This window comes from Scardinius erythrophthalmus (genome assembly GCF_964197995.2).
Source record: "Scardinius erythrophthalmus genome assembly, chromosome: 2".
NCBI lineage: Eukaryota > Metazoa > Chordata > Actinopteri > Cypriniformes > Leuciscidae > Scardinius > Scardinius erythrophthalmus.
Window position 1 is genome coordinate 53,533,684 of NC_138222.1, and position 21,213 is coordinate 53,554,896.

At 36.8% G+C, this 21,213-nt stretch overlaps 1 protein-coding gene across 1 annotated transcript in view; it reads left to right on the forward strand.

The window, feature by feature from the left end:
* Window positions 1-21,213, forward strand: part of prmt3 (protein arginine methyltransferase 3) — a 56,140-nt gene that overhangs the window by 27,368 nt on the left and 7,559 nt on the right. Inside the window, exons 12-15 of the mRNA XM_081355449.1 lie at window positions 3,081-3,268; window positions 6,136-6,222; window positions 16,574-16,624; window positions 19,013-19,100. Of these exons, the coding sequence (XP_081211575.1) occupies window positions 3,081-3,268; window positions 6,136-6,222; window positions 16,574-16,624; window positions 19,013-19,100 (414 nt within the window). The remainder of the gene's footprint in view (window positions 1-3,080; window positions 3,269-6,135; window positions 6,223-16,573; window positions 16,625-19,012; window positions 19,101-21,213) is intronic.

Consider the following 21,213-nt stretch of genomic DNA (forward strand, 5'->3'; position numbering starts at 1 on the left):
TTAACCTTTCTCTTCATCCTGAAACGTGGTCTATGCTTTCGCTCTCTCATCACTGGATGCTTTTTTTTCCCCACTCCCTGTTCTTACTACCCTCTTCTTCACGGCTGCCCTCAAGAGGAACCGGAGGGGGGGTGTTTGACAAACGGGCCCTGAGCACCGAGTCGAGAAGGACGCAGATGTCAAAGCTATGAATCTTGGGACACTACCCCCCCTCTCCCTCGCCCCCTTCTCTCTCTTTCTCTAGCCTCCACTCCCTGTTCAGGTGCGGGACGGTCCTGTGTACCACCCAATCAGTGCTTACACGCGTCTCCCAAGACAATCACTCATAGCTCCACTAATCAGAGAAAATGAGGTGACAAATCCACTCCAGGTGTGTGTGCGTGTGTGGTTTTTCACCCTACGTGACACCCACAGGGTCACAGCGAAGGCTTTAAGGTACAGGCTGGAGGTTATAACATGCCAGTCACGATTCTGTCACACGGGAGACACGATTTTGATGGGACACACTTTATTATGGCGCAGGAGAGTGAATGTGCACCCTTAACCCTTGATTAAAGGTCAGACAAAGTTGGTGAGATATAGTCTATCATGGATTTCTCTTTTGAAGCGTAGGACAGAGTTAATGGGACTGTCTGTTCTGAAATGGCTAATTACAAGAAACATTAAGATGATTTTCTTGTGTTCTATTATGTAAAATATGTTTTTTAATAAACATCTGGCCATATTACATAATACTATATATGTAGTCTAAAAATTGTAATATGTATACATAATTTTTTACTTAATTTGAAAAAACTAGTCACTTAAGGACAAGATACATATTTTCAGTTATTTAATTATTATATTATGTAATTATTTAAAATAAATTAGGTGCACTAATGAAATATGTATTTTAAAAAAAATGTATACCTTGAAATCTATTTTTTGTTGACAATTTGTTATACACATCACTTTTTTTCTGGCAAAAGAAGAAAAACAAGGGTTTTCTGTAAACTGTGTTCCCCTGATTTATGAGTTGGCTATGTTTGATTTTTTTTTTTTTTTTTTTTTACCGATTTTAGAACATATATTGTTTTAATTTGTCTTAAGTCTTATAGTGTGTTATGATCCTCAATTGTTCAGTGAACGATGCCCAATTTTTTTTCTGTAACTATTTAAAAAGTCGACAAGTGTATGATGCTTGGTGTTTTAAAATCTGTTCAAATTTTAAAAGTTGTGTAGTGTATTCCAGCCGTAATGCACACAGGCTGAATGAGGCTTGTTTGCAATTGAAAATGTTACAATTGCCCTGATTTCCCTTTATGCACATACAACTAAAATTACATAAATGTAAGACAAAATGATTTACACATTCAGGATCTCCTGATGCTTAGTGTAGATATTAGTGATGTCTCATGTCTGGTTTCTCCGGTAGCATGAAATAAACGCACTGCAGATTTTAGTTTGTCTCTGATGGCCAAACGTAAAGGACATTAAGAACTGATAGATGCAGAGTTTTTATGATTATGACTATCAGTTGAATACAGATTTTTTTTTTTTTTGCCAGAAGCATGTGCTTGGTAACCATTAACATCATCACACAGGGACATTTACCAGCACTGGAAACGACTGAAACATTACTGAATGAGAGCGTCAGGGCTGTGGTTTACCATTTCATGATAGATGTGCTCATTATTGCACATTTGTGTAAAGGATGAGGTCTAATACGCCCACACAATGTCCAGCCGTTCCTTACGCTTTAGTTATCAGTTATATAAAACCAAATATTTTTGTAAAAACTAGTCATATTTGTAGTTTTTAGTTCAGCTTTAATTGAAAGTATATTGGCTTTTTTAATCGGTGTATATCAAACACATTTACAGTTTGCAATTTTCTTATTTGAAAAGTCTATTGATAGGTGCATTAATCTACTTTATGCCTTGTCATAATTGTGGCACATTCAAACCGATGTTTCCAAGTAGTTTTGCTTTTTTCTTTCTTTGATTCATGCCAGTGAATTTGTTTAAACATTCAGTGCTTGTATATTTAATGCCAACAAATTAATATGCAGTCAAAGTTTACAAATGTAGGACATTTAATTGGAGTCATTTCGAGTTTAATGGGCTCGAACCAGCTTCCCTGGGAGCAGTGTGGCCCAGATATGTCTAGATCATGTGAGCTAACCACTGCACCAGAGATCTGAAAAGCTGCGCATAAATCTTTTAATGGATGTTACATGGCTTAGTGGTTCCGGACCGGTAAGCCAAAGGTTGTGGGTTTAAACCCCAGGAGGTGCGATTCAGGAGCTCAATCTAAGGGTACGTTTACACGACAACGATGTACTAAAAACGGAAACGTTTTTCCTTTGCGTTTTTCGATAAAGACGACAACGTTGTCAAAACAATCCCCGTTCACATGGATGTAAAAATGGCTAAAACACTTTATTTTAAGGTGATGTAGTTACATTGTACTCACTCAAATTAGTACAGAGTAATATTAATTAACCACATGTACTTACTATAGAGTTACGGTTTGGGTTTGGTTACTTGTAATTATGCATAATTTACTGTTATCACTATAGGAAGTACATGACGTGTAATTACGTCACCTTTAAATAAAGTGTTACCGAACGCTGTATTATTCATGCCAGGCCAGTAGTTGGCGATGTCACTTTGTAAAGAAACACTACACCCCTATAGACTGAACACGTAATTTGCATGCGCATGACGTCACCGTTTTCACAAATTGGTGTTTTTGTAGTTTACATGGAGATGATAACGGTATTGTTTTCTAAAACTCGCACTTAGAAACCCTTTTTCAAAAGTTTGCGTTTTCAGGCCCCCAAAATGGCATTGTCGTGTAAACGAACGGCCAAATCGCATTAAAAGTTTAACATTTTTAGCTGAAAACGTTGTAAATGGCCCATAAGTAAAATATGTACCAGAGTCACTTTGGATAAGAAAGTGTCTGCTAAATGAATAATGTTCTTGTCATGTAAAGTATTGACTCATGAGGGCTTCGTTTGACTTTGAACATATATCATATGTAAGCCCTGCAGATGATGTCTTTTACTCACTTTCATTTATCATCTTTCTTTTCAGTCTTTCCGGACCGATGCAATATCAGCCTTGCGGCGGTGGGGGACACTCAGAAACACAGTGACCGCATTGCATTCTGGGATGATGTGTATGGCTTCAAGATGATGTGTATGAAGAAGGCTGTGATACCAGAAGCTGTAGTGGAGGTGTTGAAGCCCGAGACGGTCATTTCAGAGCCCGCAGTGATTAAGGTAAGAGGAGAGACTTTATTAGGGTCTTTCTAGAGAAGTCTGAAAGGAATTATCAGCGAAATGATTAGTTAATGCTGAATGGCCCAGTGAAGCATGTCATCTATTGAGATTTAATAGTGGGTCTTCAAGAAAAACATATTCTCTTTTGTGCTTGTGGCGTTCCTCAAATCTCATTGGCTAAAAGTGTCTGCCAAATGAACACATGTAAATATTCACTTTTAATAATATCGCAGCGCAGATGGGTTGGGCTCCATTTTTTAAACATTTGGAGTCAGTAAGATTTCTATTTTTAAAAGATATTAATACTTTTATTCAGCAATATAATGGTTTCCCTGAAAAATAACAACTGTTTTCAACATTGATAATAAAAAGAAATGTTTCTTGAATCAGCTGATTTCTGAAGGATCATGTGACACTGAAGACTGGAGTAATGATGCTGAAAATTAAGCTTTGCCATCACAGAAATAAATTACGTTATAAAATATATTTTTTTTTATATAGAAAATATATAGAAGACAGCTAATTTAAATTTCAATAACATTTCACACTACTACCATTTTATGAATAATATTATTGTACTTATTCCATAAAACTTACATAAGACTTACATTCCAAACCCTTATGATTTTCCCAGAGAACACCAACAGCAAATTTTTGGAAATATCCAAGCTGCTCTTTTCCATACAACAGAAGTGGATGGTGATTTATGCTGTCACTTTCATTTTTGGGTGAACTATTCCTACACATTATCTGGTTACTAATGCCCTCTTTTTAACTATATAATGGTGTCTGTCTTATTAGATTTGGTGCAACTCATTAACTCACCTGAATCCCTAATTAATTGAGTCTGGACTGGACAGAAAGCCAATTTCCTGTGTTGTGGCCTTGTTTTGAGATAGAGGGAGGAGGGGGAAAACGTAGGTAGGATCAAGCAGAAGATGAAGAGAAGGGGAGTGACAGATTGTGAGCAGAGAGCGAGAGACGTTTGAGAGGAAGTAAAGCCTCGGAGGCCGTCTGTGACAATGGCTGATTGATTATTCTAATCCTTATTTAAAGTCCTCCTTGGTAAACTTCACCATTACTTATCACTGCCTGCCATGGCTTTGTACAAACACTTATGAGGAAAAACACACATATGCTTAATGTTGTTCTTCCTGTGATTTTTCAAAAAATATTTAAGTGGAAGATGCCACCAATGAATCTGAGAAAAAAAATGAACACTACTAAATGTGTGTTTGTTCTGTTTTTTTATTTATTTTATTTTTTGTTTTTAAGGTGTTTCCGCAAGAGCTACTGTATAGTTACATTGAAATGTGATGAAACAGTATACAGAAAAACTAAGGCCTGTTTATTAAGTTAAACCTGTTTTATTATTATTTAGGCCCTGTATATTTATTAAGATGCATTTTGGTCGATCGGATCACAAGTGGACGACGCTAAATACAGGTGTAAACGGGGTTAAAAACGTTTTGAGCTTGTCCACTTTTGACCACTTCCAGAGGTAGTTGAAAACACATTAGACCGGATTGATTTCATAGTGTAAACGCTCATGTGGTCAAATGCCTTCAAACAGCCACAAAAGACCGTCTACTCTCCGTCTACTGACCTAATGCGTAAACATTATGAGAAGTGCGCTAGCCAGACGGTATTTTAAACTTTGTCGACTGAAGACCTTAGTTTAGTTTTGAAGATGAAAAATGTACCAAGCTCAATGTTCTCTCACCATTCCTGATTTCAAACACACACTCACAGCGTTCGGCTGGTCTTGCGGCTGTGAGAGCAGAAACAAAATCTGATGCTCTCCTTGTGTTTCTCTGTCATTTTCGGTCACGTTAATATCTAAATTGGGTTAGCAATTGCGTTCAAAATATCTGATTTTTTGTTGTTGAAGAAATCAGGACAGAAGTGGTTGAAAGTGGACAAAAGAGACGGATTAAAACACCAGGTGTAAAAGGGAATGTGTCTCCCTCGTCTGCTTGTGATCCGATTGACCAAAACGAGTAGATTGAACAAAGTTTTACGTCTTCTCAGAAAAATGTGACCAGTTTTACCCGTATGTTCAACCACGGGGGCTGAATTTCATTATATTCCCTGACATTGATCATTAAATGGCTCAAACATAAGCAATAATGAAAATTAAATGCAGAAATCCATCATTTCCTCTCTGTGCTGAAACATTGCACATCTTACTTCCATTATCTCACTGATCCCACCCCAATAACGCCATTTAACGGTGGTCAGAGTTCCATTAAATGAACACATTCTAGCGTGGAGTCCTCTTACAACATTTAATGACACGTCTTCCACTTAAACTAGACACATTTACTGCTTTATGATATTTAAAGGGTTTTTATTGCATTTTTGTCATGTTGAGGTTTCATTCTGTTTAACAATCTTAAATTAAATTATTTAAATCATTTAATAATCTATTTTTTATCTTTAAAATGTAATTATAATTGATCATTTAAAAGTAGTAATCATGCCAATCCTCTTGCATTCTGCCTACATTACTAGCTTTTTATTTACAGCAAGTATAATGTAAAGACGTATAATTTATTTGTTGTATTGTGTTCTTTAAAATGTTTTATTCCATCAAGCACTTAAAAACTAGTGCATGTGCTCCAATATATATATTATGTGCCCTTATGTTGCGAAGTTGAGATTGAGTTTAGGTCATATAATTTATCAACAAAAAGTCAAAAAGTAAAAGCAAATCTATGTCTAAAATGGTCTTGAATGTCTATTGATATCCAGTGTTAGCTGTCCAAGAACCATATTTGTGACCTCTTCTGCTTCCAACTTTTTAGCCATCTCTGTTACTTTATAAGATGTTTGAAGAAGTTTTGTTAATGTGTGTCCCTCTCTAGACTATTGACTGTGGCACTGTGACTGTTTCTGAGCTGGATTTCACCGTAGGCTTCTCTCTGAAGATAACGGCCAGCACATTCTGTACAGTGAGTAGATCCAACACACAAACAAACTCGCACACAACAGCGATTATTGACTGTCTTACACACACTTCAATCTTCAGAGCTAATCAAGGTTGTCAGGTGTGAAGATTAATTAGTGGTGGGGAGATGTCTGGGATGGGTCCGGTAGCTCAGACATCAGTCTGGTGTGATGGACAGATGGGTTTTCGTACAGGTGAAGGTAACGCCAGCCAGTGAAAGGTTTTACTTTATTTCATGGCCTAAATACAACTGCATGACTCCATGTGTGAGGTCAAATAGACTGAGAGGGTATTAAAGGAATATTTCTCTCACACTTGTCATTCTAGCACTGGAAAACAAATAGGTAAATTATGAAAAATAGCCATGCAACTCTTGTCCTATGTACAGGTGCACTCTTTATTTATTTTTTGTTCAAAATTAAGTAAATTTAAATTGAGTCAATCAATACACCATCAATCCTTTTTCTACAATGTGTTTTTGTCTGTTTTATTACTCAAAAAGTCAGTAATGCATTTTATTGAACTGATATATTGCCATATGTCGCTCTCTAACAGAGTTCATGGTAAAGCATTATCTGTTGTGAAGGGTCATTTAATTATGGTTGTTGTAGCGCTGTGCTAGAAGTACCGTGTCTATTAATGGGTAAAGCTAATGTAACGTCTTCAGCCAGTCAGCTTGAGATCATTTCCATCTAAACTGGTTATATCTTTTAAGCCTAGTAGTGAATGTTCTTTTGAGCATCGGATAACCATATCCATCCACACAGTCACACAGAGATGAAGCACAACCAAAACAATGTTTTTTTTTTTTTTAACCGCTTATGAAAGTTACATAGTGTACCTTTTAATAGCTATCCATTGTGGCCATGTCTGTAAAGCTCCAAAAAGGCCATAAAACACCCTTAAACTTCCATAAAAGTAGATTGTATTACTTTAAATTGATCAAAAGTGACAGTTGAGACTTATAATGTTAAAATTTTTAAATAAATGCTTGATAATAATCAGAAATATTTCTTGCACATCAAATTAGCATATTAAAATGATTTCTGGGGGATCATTGGGATCATTGGTGACTGAAGACTGGAGTAATGATGCGGAAAATGAGCTAAATTATGTTTAAAATATATCAAAAAAGAAAACAGTTATTTTAAATTTCACAATATTACTGTTTTCACTGTATTTTTGTTCAAATAAAAGCAGCCTTAGTGAACATAAAACACTTCTTTCAAAATCATTAAAACAATCTTACCAACCCCAAACTTTAAACAGTATTGTATATTCCAAATACTCTGCAGTCATATGTCAATAGTCATGGAAAACATCTTAATTGTACAATACAATTGTTCGATTAATCGAATACAATACAATTGTCTGCTTAATCGAACTGGTGCAATGTGTCTGGTGATGAAACATGTGAAAGCCAATGTCGTTTGGCCTCAAAATAGTCATTTGGGTGATTTTTAGAAGTGGGATTATAATAGTGTTTTTTGCAGGGATTTTGAACAGTTTTTCTAGGAAGCAGAGCAGCGTGAACATTCTTGAGAGTTTCTTCTTTTTTTCATACCAGTTCAGAATGACTTGAATTTGAGTACATAATGTCATAACTTTCAGTTCTATGTGAACTCTTCCTTTCAAGACATCATGTTTGTTTGTTTTTCAACCGATATTGTTTGCTAGGTCACCATTCATGTCAGGGTGTATTTTCTGGTACTATGTTCTGGAGTATGTGTGTGTGCATTTGTCAGTGAAAAGTGAGAGTTGGTCAGAAACTGAAATTTCAAGTGTAATTGTTCTTTTGTCTCCCAGTTTTGTCCCAGCATTATTGTTCCTGCTTCTTTGTTATAGCTTTTATGGATTAATCAATACTATATTAGTATCTCCCTTCCCCTCTCAGAGTTAGTCTGGATTTAATGGAGTTTGTAAGCATCCTCTCATTTTTCTGCTGTTCTCCAGTAATGGAAAAGCACATCCTGATTTCCTCCTCGTTTACAAAATTCTATTTTTAGATCAACGGCAGGTTAAACCAATTTTCAAGTTTTACATATCCTTGAGTGTAATGAAAAAAATTCAGTTTATAGTCATAGATGGGATTCGGCACCCTGTTTTGCATTGCTTTGTCATGTAATTATGGAGGCACCCCAAAAACGGAGGAAAAATGCTGTCGTCCCCATGATTGAGTGCATGGACTTATTCTCCCGCCGACAGTCCATTCATCACATCAGGCTGCCTAACCTTGCATTAAATGAACAGCGCTACCCTGCGCTCTCGTGCTCGGCCGGCGGAAGACAAATAACGCTCGCTCTTACAGTTGCACCGGTCCTCGACTCGCGTTGTCCAGAGGGACGACGCTCTCTCCTCTCTCTCAGTATCTCTCTTGCTTTCTCTTTTACCTCCCTCCAGAAAAAAATGTGTCACTTCTAAATGTGTCAGATTCATTTTGACGGATTCAATATGTATCTTCAAGCTCACATTTGAGAATTTGGCCCAAGTAATAGGGAAGAGTGGGGTAAGCTGTGCCACTTGTATACTGTACTTTAGTTCCCTTATTGGATTTAAAAAATAAGATGGAGGTAAAACTAACTAACTGAAATAATTCTTGCAGTGGTTCTCAACCAGGGGCCGGGGCCCACGAGGGGGCCTCACCAAACGTTCAAAGGGGCCTCAATATGACTCAATGATTTAAAATATGCATTAAAATAAGCTAAAACAACTAAAAATAATATGGTTATTTTTATATAGAAATAATATACATCTTTCTATGCAAAGCAGCTTTATATGATAGGATATTTCTAAATATGTGGTCATGTGACAAAACGAATCCTCGGTTTGCTAGAATTACGGAGCTAACATTGAGGACAAACAGCTTGTATTTGAGGTATAAAATGTTCATGGCACATCTTATGCACTGCAGTTGAAGCGCATCTCAAGATGGTTGTGCATAATGTTTGCATCAGTGGTGATTTGCCTTAAGGACACTCATGTTACATCAAGCTGTGACAAGAGCAATACTGGTAATGATCGTATACGGGGGGAAAATAAGTAGGGATAATGCTTGTTTTTCTCTGTATTTGTAAAATGTCAGTGGAGACAAAGCAATGGTTATAGAAGCTATAAGAATTAGTAGACCTAATTACCAAGTCCTAATGTGTTTAACTTGTAATTGGAATTTATGACAGGACTTTATATTCCTACAAAAAATATATATATTTCAAATAAATGCTGTTCTTTTGAACTTTCTATTTTGAAATGAAATATATCACATTTTCCACAGAAATATTAAGCAGCACAACTGTTTTCAACATTGATAATTATCAGAAATGTTTCTTGAGCAGCAAATCAGCATATTAGAATGATTTATGAATGATCATGTGACTGAAGACTGGAGTAATGATGCTGAAAATTAAGCTTTGCATCACAGGAATAAATTACATAAATTACAAAAAAATATATATTAGTACAGATACTTAAAATTCCAATAATATTTCACATTATTAGTGTTTTTACTGTATTTTTTAATCAAATAAATGCAGCCATGGTGAGCATAAGAGACATTTTTTCACATTTTGAACAATAGTGTAAAGGCCCATTCACACCAAAGACCACATTTTATATATATATATATATATATATATATATATATATCATATATATATATATATATATATGAAGAGTTCAGAAAAAGCCTCTAAGTGCAATCTGAAATTTTCTTCTTGAATGATCATTTTTATCAAGCTCGTATATTTAAGTTCAGTAGTTTCACTTAAATGACTATTAATAGGTCATTTTCATTGCTATTTAAGTGAAATTGCTGAACTTAAATATACGAGCTTGATAAAAATGATCATTCTAGAAGAAAATTTCAGATGGCACTTAGAGGCTTTTGCATCTGAACTCTTCATATATACATGTGTATATAGTTCTAAATATTGTTCTAAATATAAAGAATAGCACTGTCCACACCACAACTGTAATGATAACGACACAGAGAAACAATATCGTTGGAATCACGTTTTCTCCAGCTGATGAACGATAAAAACATTCAGAGCCAAACAGAATCGATCCTGTTTTAAAGAGCTTGAGCATTTAAAGTGGCAGACGGTAAAAAAAAGTTAGAATTAACAGATGTTGTCTGCTGGTGTCGACCGTTATCGTTATAGTTATTTTTCATAGTTATCATGCATTTTGTTTGTGTTAAAAAGCGCAATGGCATCATGAAATGCGCCCGTCTTGCATTTTTTTATGGCTGACGTGACATTTCCAGTAAGTGAACATGGGGTGATGCTGACAGCGGGACAGCGGGACAGCTCTAGATATGGTCAGATCCCTGGGCTATAGGGAGCTGAAACTCCTTGGGTAAAATCAGGTCAGTGGAGTTTCAGTATAAATGATTGGAAAGCAGTTTGGTACTTCACAAATGTTCACTTGGTCACACACCACTTCCTTTGAACATACAAGTTTGTATATACAAAAGAAGTGTACACAAAACACTTGAACATTTTGTTAGTTCTTGACCTCAGTCGTAGTGTTCGTATTTTAGCAAGTGCCTTATTGCGCCCTGAATCCAATCAAGCATATTTTTCACTTTCTTATAAGAAAAAGGTCCACAAAACAATCATAAGACTGTTACTGTGCATGCTTGTTAGTTTATCAGCAGGGAAGAGTGAATACAAACAATTCTGCAGTTCTTACTCTATTGTTCCCATTGTTCTGGTGGGCACATTATGTCTTTTCATTTGCAGGATAAAACATCCAAGCTAACTTGTTTTAACAGAACAGTGTGTACAGGGCGGTTTAAATTATCAATGAGATGTTTTTTGAGATTTTGGAGAAAGATGCTTTTTCACAATGGCTGGAAAATCAAGTTTTACCATGTCATTGCCATACCAAGTGTCATTTGTGATGTATCTTGTACATACTGTACTTGTTACAAATTCACACGTAGGGGTGAATTCAGGTTGATTTGGGACACTTTTTTGCCATTGAAATGACTGGGAAAAGGGTGTCCCAATTAACCTGAATTCACCCCTACATGATAAATACAGTTGTTTTGCAGTTTAATGTGCTCAATTATTAATATGTTGCATGAATGATTGTGTTTTACTCTGTAAGGGAGACTATAATTACTCTAATGTGAGGCTATTTTAACAGTGCTAGTTCCGGCACACAGTGTCAAACTAGAGCCATGATGGCAGTAGTGTACATACAGTACACTGTAGATTTTACCAGGATGAAGGAAGCTATTGCATGTGCCCAAATGCCCATATGGCTAATCCAGCCCTGGATCTTACAGTACATTTTATTGTCTGGATGGTCTATTTCAAGTAAAATGTTATTCTTACATATTTGTAGATGTATAAGAAAGTGTATCTGTAGTAGACTAGAGCATACAGCACCATAACCATCATTTCAAATGTTAAATGCTCGCATAAACGGTCATGTCTTCCATTATCCATTAATGGGAGGCTACATTTTTGCCACTTATTACCTGAATTAGTGAATTTATGAAGTCTATTTTATAATTAGAGCTCATAATAATTAGTGCTATTTGTATTCATATTTGAGGGTTCTAGAACCAAAACTAAAAGTGTTGCAATCATACCCTATATATAGAAGTGAAGGATAAAAGGTTATAATTTTAACTAATGATACCACTTTTTCCAGCATTTCTGCCTCGGTCTGTACTCAAGTGTACTTTATGTAGGTGACTGTGAGTGTTTCTGCAGTAATGTCCTTCCCTTCTAATTAAACCCTGTGTATTCGCTTCCAGTGCGGCGGAACGTCGAACACTGGGAAAAGCAGAATAGCGGGAATGGGAATTTCGGTGGCATTGGTGTGTGTTGTGCACAGAATAAGGGGAGGGGGTTGGAGAACTCGAGGTGGTCGAGTGTGACGCCTCGCACGCGTGAATAAACCCCATCAAAAGCGCATTAGCTCTCCCTCCTCCGCAGCTCGCCGCATAATTGTATCTGGCTGCACCACGCTCTGCTCCGACATGATAGCGCTGGAAAGGGCTTGATGATGAATTGCTCCCCGTTGGTGTTAGCGATGATGATAATTATTAATTTTCCCCGGACCTGTACTCCAGGTAGTCGCTGAGCTGCGCCGTGCGCCTCCTCCTGGGCCGGGAAACAGCTCGCGCGCATCACTTATCTCCGACATTCCCCGGGTGTGAAGGCTGAACACTTTGATGAGAATAAAAAGACTCCGTTTCCACCGTTTGTCCCCCTTTTCCCCACGCAACACGAGCTTTTGTGTCTGCTCTTGCTCCTTCACAGTGCGTTAACGGGGGGTTTTATTTTGTTTTATTTCTGGCAGGGAGTTACTTGGCTCTGACCCCCGTGTTTTCAGTGCACGTCCTCTTTTGTCGGGACCCAGTTTCTGTTGACATTTCTGGGCAATTTACGCTGACAATAAGGATGAACCCATTTATAGGAAAGTGGTTTGGAGATGCTGCGCTTTTTTTGTTTTAAATAACTGACTCTCAGATTTGTGGAAAGTAAGAGGATGGCAATCACTAGGTGTATGATACCAATTATGATTAATTATAGAAATAATTTTGGGAAATGCTTGAATCTTTATATGTTAAACAATGCCAATGATATCTAAAATGTAACCATAAATAGATGAATTTATCCCTGCTGATAAATATAAATATAATTGATTATAATCCTTAAAGTTGTGTATTTATTTAAAAGGAAAAACAACTTTACAGTATGTATGTGTATATATATATATATATATATATATATATATATATATATATATATATATATATATATATATATATATAATGATTGGGGCACTTTTTCCTAGTCATCACAATGGCAAAAAGTGTCCCATTCAACCTGAATATATATATATATATATATACACAAGTCCTTTGTGGATGTGCTACTAAACCCTTGATTATGTTGCTGTGGCTTTGTCCTCTTAAAGCTGTTTTAACAGAAGAAAGAGGAGGATTAATAGATGGGAGGGAGAGGGACACACAGGCATTAAGCCAGAGCTCTATTTCTCCACACAAGGTCCCTGGGATACTTCAGGCAGAATGGCTCACATTATCACTGCAGTGTCCCCTGGGAGTTCACAGGGTGACTGCGCTCTGTGTGTGTGTGTGTGTGTGTGTGTGTGTGTGTGTGTGTGTGTGTGTGTGTGTGTGTGTGTGTGTGTGTGTGTGTGTGTGTGTGTGTGTGTGTGTGTGTGTGTGTGTGTGTGTGTGTGTGTGTGTGTGTGTGTGTGTGTGTGTGTGTGTGTGTGTGTGTGTGTGTGTGTGTGTGTGTGTGCCCATCTGTAAGAAGGTGTATGCCGTGTCACAACTCTGCCTTTCATTCAGGGAAATCCTCTCTAAAATGGCAAAACTTCATGACTAAATAAACATTCTAGAAATAAATGACTCATTCTGAGTGGATTTCGGTGGTTTGCTAATTGTATTTAAGAACGGTTGCATCCTGGGAAATATTATACTTGTAAACAGTGTGAGTCATCAAAAGAGAAAGTTATGACGCATGTCCCCAATCAATCATATTTATGAGCTGTTGTCAAAGTTCATCTCTGGCGTGGCAAATTACTCGCAAATCCACTCTTCCTAACAAATTCAATCAGCAATTAGCTTGATTTGGTAATTATTGCTCCATATAATGTCTGATAAATGTTCATTACAATCCATAATTGCACTGACCTGACTTTTTTTTTTTTTTCTATCACCCTGAGTGATGTCTCTTGCTCTCAACTGTCATTTCCTATAAAAAGTGATTTGCTTGGATTTGAGAATTGTGTTAGATTTTTATAATGTGTTGCTGTTTCAGAGGCTGTTTATCTGTCTACACATTTAAGATTTACTAAAGCAGCCTGGGACAGAAAGTACATTTATAATTAACTTTCTTAATGAAGCAACCTTGAACAGGGTTTCTGCAAGTCTTAAAAAGTCTTAATTCACCCTTACACAATGCATAAATGCATAAAGTCATGGCATTAAAATTTGCATGCATTGCAAAAAAATGTATATCTTCCTTGGTACTTTTGTTCTGTTTTCCAATACAAATATCTAAACATCTTTACATCAAAATACATTTACTTGAGATGCAAAAGTAAAATGTCTTGAAAAATGTTTATAAAATTAAGTGAGACATTTGTTCTTGTTTTAATCATAAACCCACTTTATTTTGAACTGTTTCCCAGAAAACAAGACTTTATATTTATGTCTTTTAGCATTTCAAGTAAATGTATCTGGATTTAAGAATCTTGTTTGTAAAATGAATTAAAAAGTAATGGATATTAGATGGAAGTTATATTTTCAAACTCTGGAGTGTTTCTAGCTCAGTGTTTCTCCCTAAACTTTTACATTAAAGGTACATTGTGTGATTTTTAGCGGCATCTAGTGGTGAGGTTGCGAAATGCAACCAACAGAAGTTACGGTGGCCGACAGGAAAAGATGTCGTCTGAGACAGCAGAGAGTAGCAGAGCCCGTCTACGGAGAGCCTTGGCACTTCCTATTAGCCCCATTGTATCGATCTTGGTTGCAGTTCCATTAGAATTCCACTGGAGGTGATCGCGGGAGAGTGCAGACTGAATGGGAGTCTATGGGGCTAGACGGCTAAATGTGTCTCTTTCACCCGATTCCCGTTGAGAAATCTCAGATTTTATTGTAAGTTTTGCAAGTTCAACATGGGTTATAGGTCGAAAGTTGAATGAACGAGTACTTATTTCTTTTCGATTTCTTACAGGTTGAGTTGTTGTTGCCCATAACACGCTAGCATTCTGCTAATGACGTCATTGACATTTTAAAAGACTTTTTAAACCAAATAAGTGACTCTAAAAAATCTAACACCCAGCAATGTGTAATTTCTTTGCATCTCCTTTCGAATACAACATTCAAATTACTAGACAAAAAATTATATCCTGAGAAAAGTGGATTTTGAGGGTTTTTCGCCATAGACCTCCATTCATTCTGCACTCGCCTGCGAGCGCCCCCGCATGGACAGAGACGTGTTACTGCAGCCAGTCCAGAAACCGGAAGTAAGCAGAGAGTGCCAATTCTCTTCCTATTAGACATTCTCTGAGAGTAGCCAGTTAAGCAATGAGGTTTCTTTACAAAGATAAATTAAGAAATTATATTTACTTTATTGTTCAGTAAAATTATATGTTATTGCGAATATTATTGTTACTTGTTCATCATTGTGTCAGTGTTTTAATCGCTGACTTCAGCTAGCTTCTTTGCACGAAGAACAACATAGTGATGAAACGCGCTCTTGTCCGTTTAGGGCTACTGTAGAAACATGTCGGCCCAAAATTGCTATTTCAATGTAAGGGGACCCGCGGTGTATGTAGATAGAAATGGCTCATTTTAAGGTAATAAAAACATAACAGTTCATTATACCCCACTGAAAACATAGTTATGCATATTATATTGCATTTCTGTCTACAAATACTCCTAAATATTACACAATGCACCTTTAAAGAACATTGACATATTATGTTCCCTTCTATTTATCCATTAAAATGCCTTTAGTTGGTCTTAAAAAGGTCTTAAATTTACCTTCACAAAACCTGTTAAAATAATGTATAATTTCACAAGTTATTTTAGCTCCTGTCCTGTAATGTATTTTGTAAATGTGCAAGTTGTGGGCAGACCTTTATGGCTATTTTGTATTTTATTTTATTTATTAATGTTATTGTATTTTTTTTAGCACAAGGGTGCTTTATAAACAATACTACATTTAAAAAGAGTTAAGGCTGAAGATTCTCCCAATGTGGTTAGTTAAAGACTCAGAAAAACATCTTATTTAACATTTAGTCAACTCAGCTTTTTTCTTCCCTCTCTTTTTAAACATCTTTTAGAGTGTTTTCCTTTTCCCTCTATTGTTGTCTTGCTTACCTCTCTCTTAATGCCCTGTTTTCTCTTTATCAGTGTATTCTCTCTCTCTTTCTCCTCTCATTGATTGTGCTCTTTGTGTGAGCGAGCAGACCCTCGTGTTGTCAGCTGCGTCAGGATTAAAAGCTATTAGTTCTGCATCATTGTCACTACAAGTATGCTCCTGAGATTGATAGAGTTGCTCCACTGTCATTGGGGGGCAGGTTGGGACAAAAAAGGGTAGTTTTTAATTCCATAATATGTTATTTACATTGTGTGTGTATTTACATAGAAGACAAAAAATATGTCACAAGTAGTCTTTAATAAATAAAAAGATTTTTTATTTTTTTTTACATGGGAAGCTTTTCTACAACACTGCTTTTTTTAATCACTTGTCAACATGCCTCCTTTTTCCCTCATTTGCTAATTACTTCCTGCTGCCCAATACAAGTGTGAGCATTACCAGAATGTCATGTTCTAACCTCTCTCTCATATTTCATTCCAGGCCATCGTGGGCTATTTTGACATTTTCTTCGACAAGAGCTGTGGAAACAAGGTAAGCAATAGTGCTGTGCTGTTTAACAGCGAACAATTGCGGTCACGCCTTGCCGTCTTTTAGGCCCGAGGCAATCGCAATGCAATCGCCAGCCTCTAATACCTAAATGCTGAAATAAGCATTTGCCTTCCTCCAGTGGCCAACTGGAACATGCAATGAAATAAGCTAAACCCATCAGCCACTGAGAGAACGATCGTGCGTTGGGTTCTGATAATGGGAGTTTAAGCAAGAGGATGTGGAGGGGGTCTAGCGTTCTTCTGTCCTGTTTTTGACATTTAAACGGCATCATCTGAGTTTCTGTTAATGATCTGGTGGATAACCACAACAATTATGTTTGCTCTGACCTGATTAAATTTTTCTGAGTTTGTTTTCTGACCTGGGAAATTTAATTTTGCAAGTACCCTTTCGAAAGGTATACGTTTGTACCCGAAGAGTGCAAATTAGGACTTTAAAGGTGCATATCGGTACCAAAAGTGTACATATTAGTGCCTAAATGGTACATATTAGAACCCTTTCAAAGGATACCTTCCTAGTGTACCATTTTTTCGGAGTATTTTTGACACCGTTAGTCCATCTAAATAAGGTCACAGTATTCAGCAAGGCCATCCCAACATGCGGCAGTGCCTAGTGTGAGTTAGAGGAAGCGGGGGTTCCCCCTCTGTCCTTTCGCGATTGCCAACTAATGTGCACTACATATTTCGGTTAATGAGGCTTTTGTAAAAAAAGCCCTAATCATATTTGTCACACATTAATGGTTTAATTCTGTTACTGAGGCCCTGTTTACACCTGGTATTAAAATGTGTTTTGGTCGATCGGATCACAAGTGGACGACGCTAAATACAGGTGTAAACGGAGTCTAAAATGTTTTGAGCTTGTCCACTTTTGACCACTTCCAGAGGTAGTTGAAAAAACATTAGACGCGATTGATTTCGTAGTGTAAACGCTCATGTGGTCGAATGTGTTTAAACTACTACCGTCTACTGACCTTATGTTAAACGTTATGAGAAGCGCACTAACCAGACGGGATTTAAACTTTGTCAACTGAAGCCCAAAGTTTGGTTTCAAGACGAAAAATGTACCAAGCACAGTGTTCTCTCACCATTCCTGATTTCTAACACACACTCACAGCGTTCGGCTGGTCTTGCGGCTGTCAGAGCAGAAACGAAAGCTAATGCTTTCTGTATGTTTCTCTGTTTAAATCGCATTCATATTTAAATTGCGTGAGCTTATTTTGTCCATTAGATTGAAAGATCTTAAAAAGCCTATTTATTTACCCACCAATAGACCCTCCCCCCATAGAAATCAGGACAGAAGTGGTTGAAAGTGCAAAAGAGACGGATCAAACATAAGGTGTAAACAGGAATATGTCTCCCTCGTCTACTTGTGATCCAAGCTATCTCACAACCAATTCTGAGTGAGTAAAATGTGGTTGATTCGTACGATTTCGTACGACCTCACTCGTATGAATTCGTACGATTTGTCTAAACCCAAGTGACGGTTAGGTTTAGGGGTGGGGTCAGGGGTAGGTCATTCGTACAAATTCATACGAATTGGGCAACTCGTAAAATATGTACGATTTAGCAAAAATCTTGCAAATTAGTACAAATGAGGTCTTATGAATTTGTACGAATTAGCTACCTCGTAAAATTCATACAAATTGCTGTGAGATCGGGTTTTGTGATCCGACCAACCAAAACTCATCTTAATAAAAAGGGCCTGAGATGAAGTGAGTATTATTTGGCAATGTGATCTCATCATGGTAGTCACCATGACAAGATGACTCACTTTATGCCACCTCATTAACTCATTCCATAACTAATGAAATTTACAGTTATTGAACAGACCTGAATCAACAATGAACTGATTTCACCTGAATAATAACTGTTTACTATTGTCTTTTTAGAGGTGCTTTACAGCAGAATTGAAGTCTTTTTGCATCATTGAATCATTATTTTCCTGGTATCACTGTAAAGCTGCTTTGAAACAATCTCTATTGTATAAAGCGCTATATAAATAAAGGTGACTTGACTTAACTTATGTAGAGTAAAACAGCCTTTTTCTCTGCCAGTCATATGACTTGAATCTCATGTAAGTGTACATCATTTTAAACAATTTTATTTGTTCTTTTAGGTGAAAAACTTTTTTAATGTTTAAAAAACCTAAATATTTATTTACTTATTTGTATTTGTAAATATTTGTTTGCATTATTCCTCTTTTCCTGGTGAAGGTTGACAACAGAACTGAGTATTTCCACTTGTTCACTTATTTCTTTCTTTACAAGACAAGTGACTGATATGAAAGAAAAGTGACTGATGAAAAGCAGAACAAGAGCATTTTCCTTCTGTTAACACAAACTGGTTTTTAATGCAGCTTTGTTTTGAATCTTAGGTCATGTTCTCCACTGCTCCAGACTGCACTAAGACTCACTGGAAGCAGACAGTGTTCTTACTGGAAAGCCCTATCCCTACCAAAACCGGTTTGTACCCTGTTCACAAATACTTCTTAGTTGTTTTAGCTGTCTCCACATCAGTGTTTGCATATAGTGGCGTCTGTGTTCAAACTGTGATGAGATCTTGCAAGTAGATGTACGGCCATCACCTTTTTTTAGAACACACAAAAAATGTGTCACAGGGAGGTGTATCTTATCTTTCTTTAGCCTGACAGTTGATTCTTAGACGTTGACACAGGTTATCCGTCAGTCATTGAGAGATAGACACATGATTGAGCAGTTCTAGGGCCAGTCCACATAAACCATGCAGTTTGTTCTTGCTGTTCATAAATATCTATGATGATGTGTGTGTGTGTGTATGTGTATATATATATATATATATATATATATATATATATATATATATATATATATATATATATATACACATATATTGTGTCTGGAGAATCATTCCTATAGGATTTCAAGATGAAACAACGCATCAGGTTTGTAGACAGATTTATTTAGGTGCACTATTATTATTTAGGGGCCCAAAGGAATTTTGCCGTTTAACACATTTTTAAATTGGCTTACTTATATATATATATATATATATATATATATATATATATATATATATATATATATATATATATATATATATATATATATATATATATAATACATACATACATACATACATACATACATACATACATACATACATACATACATACATACATACACACACATACACTGATGACCCAAAACAATATAACCAGTCACAGGTAAAGCTGGGCGATTTTTTTCCCCTAAAAAAATCTGCGATTTTTTTTTTATACAAAACTCGATTTACGATTCGATTCGATTTCTCCCCCCCCCCATTTAAAACAAAATAACTGCGAACTGTAAATATATTTTAAAAATATATATTTATTGTATTTAATTAAAGTGCATCAACATAAACAACATTTTGTTGCTCTGTTATCAGATTACACGATTTTGACTACTAAAAATCTTGTCATGTCGTGGACAAGAAACATGTCAGACTACACGTTGTTTTACACACACACACACACACACACACACACACACACACACACACACACACACACACTCTCACTCACTCACTCACTCGCGCGCCGTCGTCGTGGAGGACCGTTAAAAAATTAAACATGCTAGTCTTTTTTCCGTGATGTCGTGAAGCATCGAGGGCTGCGCCGCAGGGAGCATTCTACGGAAACCCTGAAGGAAGATTTGGCGAATGCAAAATGTATTGTACGCTATATAGAAGAGGGAGAGAAAAAAAATATAAAAAATCGATTTTTTGAAAATATGAATCGATTTGACCTACCAACTCGATTTTTAAATCAAATCGATTTTTTCCCCAGCCCTAGTCACAGGTGAAGGGAATATCGATGATCATCTCCTAACAAGGCCACATATTATGGTCTGGTTATATGCGATGGTAAGCAAACAATCAGTTCTCATAATCGACATGTTGGATGCAGGAGAAATGTGCAGGAATAAAGATCTGAGCGACAACATCTGTTATGGCAAGGTGACTGGGTCAGAGTATCTCTGAAAAGGCAAGGCTTGTGGGTTGCTCTCGGTCAGCAGTGGTGAGAATTTACCAACAGTGATCCGAGGAGAGACAAACCACAAACAGGGTGTTGGGCGCCCAAGGCTCATAGATGCAAGAAAGCAACGAACGCTATCCCGTCTGGACTGAGCCAACAGAAGGTCTACTGTGTGTTCGCACACAATTTTAATGATGGTTATTTGGAGGAATGTGTCACAACACACAGTGCATGACACTCTGATGCGTATGGGGCTGCGTGGCCGCAGACCAATCAGAGTGCCTATGATGACCCCTGTCCACCATCAAAACTGCCTACAATGGGCACATGAGCATTGTAACAGGACCTTGGAGCAGTGGATCTGATTAGTCCCATTTTCTTTTGCATCTAACGTCTTGGTGCCAGAGATCACAGGACACAATCAGGGCAGGTGGTCATAATATTTTGACTAATCAGTGTATATATATATGTGTATATATATGTGTGTGTGTGTGTCTGTGTGTGTGTACTTGACATGAATCAGTAAATTTAAGCAATATATGTAGAGCTGTAATAAAAAGAAGCAATACATTTTAGTAATA